This window comes from Camelina sativa, chromosome 18 (assembly GCF_000633955.1).
Source record: "Camelina sativa cultivar DH55 chromosome 18, Cs, whole genome shotgun sequence".
NCBI lineage: Eukaryota > Viridiplantae > Streptophyta > Magnoliopsida > Brassicales > Brassicaceae > Camelina > Camelina sativa.
Genome location: NC_025702.1, coordinates 3,124,675 through 3,131,212, shown reverse-complemented (window position 1 = coordinate 3,131,212; position 6,538 = coordinate 3,124,675). Strand labels below are relative to the sequence as shown.

The 6,538-nt window shown below is 33.3% G+C and overlaps 1 protein-coding gene across 1 annotated transcript; it reads right to left on the bottom strand.

Annotated features, from left to right (window-relative positions):
* On the bottom strand, positions 214-6,388 carry LOC104763095 (disease resistance protein RPS4-like). Its single transcript, XM_019240021.1, has 5 exons — positions 5,925-6,388; positions 2,350-3,469; positions 1,943-2,254; positions 944-1,849; positions 214-858 (listed from the first exon to the last, which is right to left on the bottom strand). The coding sequence occupies exons 1-5, from the start codon at positions 6,386-6,388 to the stop codon at positions 214-216; spliced, it is 3,447 nt and encodes a 1,148-aa protein (XP_019095566.1).

The window sequence follows — 6,538 nt, the reverse complement described above, 5'->3', positions numbered from 1 at the left end:
AAAAATAATTTTTTAGAAGGAAAATATATTAGAATAAAAATCATCTCTATTATATACTTCCTCTGTTTTAGAAACAAAAATAGAGAAAATGTATAATATGGGGGATAGATTTAGAGAAACATAATACGAGTGCTGCAGTTAAATTACCCGAATATTATCTCAAACGAATTTATGTTTCTACAAGCTTTTACACCATCATGTGAGCTCTAAAGATCATACATTACCCTGAACAAACATGTCATTCCCTTTTGTAGAATTAGCTGTTGTTGGACTTTCAACTGGACATTCACCTTTATCAGATGTGAAAGTGGTTTGTTCACCATTTATACTCATTCCAGCCGCCGCCAAAGAAACAACATTACTAACTTCATCATCAGGTTCATACACCAAACCAAACCCACATTTCACCACTTCACATTGTGTAATCTCTTCACCAGTTCCATCTGTCACAACGAATCTAAGCTTAGCTTTACTAGGAACACATCCTTTCTTGTTCTCTTCTTCTTGTAGCTTCTTGATGTTCAACCAACTTATGTAGCCGATAAAGACATGGTCTGACTCGATCGTACGCGGCTCATTCCCTGGTTCGAACCAACCACCAACAGGAACACTAAACCGGCTGTATGATGCATCTAAGTTTTCAAACTCACAGGTGCATTTAACCAGAAGACGGTTCTTTTGATCTTTGTAGTCACAAAACGAGACAATGGCACACAGAGCTAGCCCAACAAACTTATTGTCGCACCAATGTGGAGGTAGCTTTGGTTCTAACACTGAACTAAAGGCTTGATGACTGAACCATGGAGGTACTTCATATCCAGGATAGCAAGTCCCAATCAAAGCTCGAAAGACAAAACTCTGTAAGGAAAAGACAAATCAGAAACTTAAGATCTTGACAGATGATTATGGAGTTGAAACTAATTAACATGAAATAGTAACACACCTCATTGTGGTGATCATCTGAGATTAATCGGCACTTTCTCAGAATATGGGATGCAATATCATTCTTTGCGGCTTTATTGAGTTTGCAACAGTTAGTGAATATGAACATGGAGTGAATATCTTCCGTTGGCATAAGAAAGGCTAGAGGACTCGTGACTATTTGCAGGGAAATACAACCGTGTGCATCTAAGCACTGAAGATTTGGTGGAAGTGTTGAAAGAGATCTGAGATTCTTGCAATACTTCAAGTCCAGCCATTTGAGATGATACAGTTGACTGATGTCAGATCCTAATTTGCTGATCAGATCATTTTTTCTGAAAGATAGACGCCGCAGAAACGATAGACTGTTACTGCCACTCATTATCTTTGGCATCTCATCTATTGAAGTCCCATCAAGTAGTAAAACACGAAAATTTTCCATGGTGTCTCCAAGATTTGGAAAACTCTTGAGATTTGAACAGCCAGAGAGAATCAGTTCTCGAAGAGCTTTAAGTTTTCCAATACACTGTGGAATATTCTCCAGCCTTCTGCACTCTTTCAGATTCAATAAGATAAGTCTTTGAAGCTTCACAATGTCAGTCGGGAGATCCTTTATTGCAGTTCCATCTAAATACAGATATTCTATATTTTCTGAAATTAGCTGAAATTCACGAAGCTTCAAACAGCCACTGAGGATAAGAGTCGTCAATGAACTCAGATTAATCTTCGGTAGACACCGAAGACTTGTGCATCCTCTTAGGTTCAAGAAAACAAGACGTTCCATTGTTTTCATCTCTTCAGACAAACAATCTAGACTTGTGCAACCTTCAAGATTCAATCTCAAAAGATTTGGGGCCTTTGAAAACCCTGAAAATTTCTGCAACATTCTCGAGTTGTTAAGATCGACCCACTTCAGTTTTGGTGTCTCCTATTAAAACCACATAGAATTCGCACCACTGGTCAGTAATCTACATAGTGATACTTATAACAAGAAAAAGGAACCAGACATATCTATACTAACCTTGGAAACTTTCCAGACTTGTTCAATGTTGCTGTAAGGCAGCCTGAGATCAACAAGATTCATCGGGTTGAAGTCTGGAGGAAGTTCCTTCAAAGGGAATTTCAGCCAGTCAATGTATCTGACCCCTTCCAACGGAAATGAAAGTCCATCAGGGAAGTTTAATTTGCAGTCGCTTTTACACTCCCGTGGACAGGTAGAACTGTAGAGTTTAAGGTAGCGGAGATTGCACATGTTGGTAAAGACCAACTTATTTAAAGGCATGTGCGTTACTTTAGACATGTCTAGAGAAATGCCTCTAACATTATTGGTTTCCTGAAAAAGAAATATGGAGAAAAAAAACAAAAGAGTAGCTTATAACACTGGTACCACAAGAAAATTGAAAGCTTTAGCTATAAAATAAGCCTCACCATTTTGCCATGCAGCGCGGCGACAATGTAGTTACTATTACACAGCCTACGTTTCTCCTGGTTAACTCCACAAGATGTTGATGAACAAAGTTCCATGGCGAATGTATGTAGTAAATCATGCATCTCTACGCATCCGCCAGAGATACTAATAAAGAACTTGTGGGAAAGATCAGTTATCTCCCTCGCAGCTTGAACGGACTCACTATGGCCAGAACCCAGTAAGCTTCTCGCATAATACTCATCCTCTGATCTGAAGAAACACGCTATGTCAAGGAACACATCTTTCTCCTGCTGAGTAAGTTCACTATAACTGATCTTTAACAGATTTTGAATAATATTGTGGGGGCATTTCGCCGGTGTATGAAGCAACGATTTCCATTGAGTCTCACTTTTCCCACGAAGATCCTTACCCAATTCTCTGAGAGCCAATGGATTGCCTCTAGCGTAATCCACAAACTCTATAGACATTTGCATATAATTTCCCATCTCGGGCTTGCAGATGTGATCTTCAAAGGCATAAAAGCTGAAGTACCTCAACCCATCTTCAAGATTCAATCGTGGAACCACGTACGGGTTTGTATCTAACTCAGTGATGAATACCCTGTCACGGGTTGTAATAACAATCCTGCTTCCTTCCTTGATCCAGTTTCGGTTACCAAGAAGAACTTCTATCTGACTTGCGCTACTCACATCATCAAGAACAACAAAGACTTTACTCGAGAGCAGCTTACTCTCTAAACAACCATGTGTAGCCTCATCATCACTTATGTTTGTGACCTGTAGTAAATCTTCAAGGAACTTCTTCCTAGCACGATCAGCGCCATACGTCTTTAACTTCTCACGGACGTTCAGAAAATTCACGCAACGACAGAACTTGTGTTCATACCTGTTGAAAAGCTCCGTCGCGAGAGTGGTCTTTCCGATACCATGCATCCCAACGATTCCGACATATCGAGTTTTGTCGCAGCGATCAAAATCCAGCTTTTCCTCGACTTGCTTGATCCGATGCTCGATGCCAAAGGGAGAAGCCATTTCAGGCTTTTCTCCTTCCAAAGGTGGAACGTTCTTGAGGCTTTGCATAACATGGTCGACGATTATCTCGATAAAACCGGCCTCCTTGCTGCCATGATTAGAGAATCAAGTCGAATGTGAGTATGATACTGAATCGAAATCAAATGATTCAATCATGAACCACTAGATGATGAATTCTCATCGAATTACCGTGAGTAAGGAATTGGGGGTTTAGGGGTTTCAGGGAGACCAGGAGAATGAATCAAATTGGTTAAACCAAAACATCACGGAACCGAACCATACCAGAACTAATTAGTAATTATTACTAATTAAATCCCATTACATAACGGAAAATAAAAACCAAATAGTTAAAAAACAAATAAAAACATTCGACCATATACTAAAATATTTCAAATCTAATTTTTTTAATTAATAGCATACCGATTAAAAATAATTTTGTATTCATATTTCATCTGCATTTTGGTTTGGTTTCCGACTTTAGAAAAAATATATATATATATATATATATTATTATATAATGCAAAGTTACATTCATTAACAAGATCGTGACATGTGTCAAATATATTGATTAGATGTTGACACATGTCAACAAAAATTTTTTTTGTATAAACTTTGTAGGATATCTAATTATATTTATAGAATTTTACATATTTATATTTTTAAAAAATTATCTTTCTCAATCGAAAAGGAAAACTAACAAAATTAATATATTTTTCATTGTATGCTAATTATATTATATGTGTGTTCTCGATAAAATTTGACATGTGGAAATAAAAACTTAATTTATTGAGCATATATATTAATCAATAAATAATAAATAACAAAGCTTAAATGAATAACAAAGTTTAAAAGAATAAAATAATTTTAGTCGGATATAAATTATATTTATCGTTGTAATATAATTTTTTATTGTAAGTAAGTATACAAAACCTTGAAAGAATAATGAACTTTATAAAATAAAATATTAATACATGATGTGTATAAGTATAGTTGTACATGTTTTATTTTAAATATTTTAATGCATGTAGTAATATGATAAACTTAAAAAAAATAGAAAAAATGAGTTTGTAGGAATGAATTTTTGGTTAATTGTTGAAAACTGACAAAAATATTAATTATGAAATTATGACATATAGAAAAATAATATTTAGGATATTTGTGGATTGCCAAAAAATTTGTGGATGTTAATTGACTTTTTTACTGATTATATTTATTGTTAAATTTAAAATACTAACCAATATACATATTATCTCATATGATACTCATATTATTTTTATTATTAAAATTTTAACTTTAATCCATGAAGAAGTGAATTATGGTTTTACAATGAAATAGATAGTTAAATGTGATTACTAAACTGAATGTCTAGCGATGAAATTTATTGTAGATTAAAAAAATTTCAAATATTAATATGTATCATTTATGAAAAAATCATTTAAGAATATTAGTAATTTTTTCTTGTGAATGAGTTTATAATTTCAATACATGTATTTTTGTAATGCATATGTCAAAACATAAGATAATTCAAAATAAATTATAATTTATTTTCAGTTATTTGATGAAAATATCTCTATATCTTTATATATGTTTTTATTTTATAATTTTCACTCATTTAAAATTGATTAAGTCATGAGGTAAAATTAGTACTTATGAGATAACAACATAACAAATGTATCTTAAATAATGTTTGATTCAGTTGAGAATTATATTTGTTAATTTTTATTTGTATTTTCAATTCTTACTAAGATATAGATTTGCTATGATGTATTAATTGTGTTTGATATAAAATATTTAGTTATATTCATTAAGATGAAATGGGTAATTAAACTTAAAATATGGTTTATTATGGCATAGATATTTATAAATATTATGTCATTTATAAAACTTCAACCAATAGGAAAATATGTTGCATAGCTCAAATAGTAATATATTGTTATATTAATAAAAATGATACGTAGAAATTTGAGAAAATATTATAAAATAGAGCAAAGAAAGGTTAAAACTCTTATATAATGTAACTGAGAGAGTGTTAAAATGAAATATGAGAGGTTCATATTCAATATTAAAATGTTACAAGATAAAATATAAAAACATTTTTATTACTATTTAATTATTTATAATTTTTTTTAAATTTTTACCCGCGTTATAACCCAGACCTTATTTAGTATATTGTATAAATTAAAAAGAGTTATTAGTACTGACTTTGGATCTTTTGTTCGCAAAAGTGGAAATGGCGGGTCAAAATTATTACTAAAAATATATTGATTATCCTAACATCAATTGCAAAACAAAACATATTTACATAATCCTAAGTTGAATATGGGAAAAGATCTTGTTAACTTGTAGAAATTTCTAAATATATAGTTTTAAAGTCTATATGTTTGATTTCAAAGATTTCTATCACCTTCTAGACTTCTAATTCCACGAAATAGTATATTTACGTCACCATTTTTTTCAATATATACAAAGATCCCCCGCCGAAGAAAATAGCTCACTAAAACAATTAATGCGAAGGGAAACAAAATTGAAAATTGAACCATTACCTCTTTTTCCCATTCTCCAGAGTCAAGCCCATCTTTGACTTAATACACTCAAGTGCCGCCTTCCATTTCTCCAAGATGTGAGTCGCATACACTTTGCCATGAGTCTCACATGCTTTATCAAGAAACTCTTTTAACTCATCTGCGTCGACCTTATAGAATATGGGAATGGCCACAAGTTTGCCTTTATCAACACGTTCTTTGATCTTCACTAGCTCGTCTAAACACCATTCTGATTCCATGTACGTTCTCGAGAACACGACTAATGCCATGTTTGATTTCTCGATCTGTTGAAAAAGAACGGTTAGATCTTCTCCTCTGGCCGCATCCTCGTCCACGAACACAGTGATCTTAGCGTCTCTCAACGCCTTCTCCAGATGACTGATGAAGCAGTAGCGCACGTCAAATCCTCGGAAATTAAGAAACACTTGATGGTCCGGCAGATTTTGAATGGTAGCAGACGTCATTGTTTAGGGTTTTTTGGTTGGATATAGTTTGGTGACAATGAATGGGTACGATAATGATTTTTGTCATGATAGTTTCGTGTTAAGTAGTAGGGGACAACATGACAAATCAACATGTTACATTATTTTCAAAAAAAAAAAAAAAAAAAACAT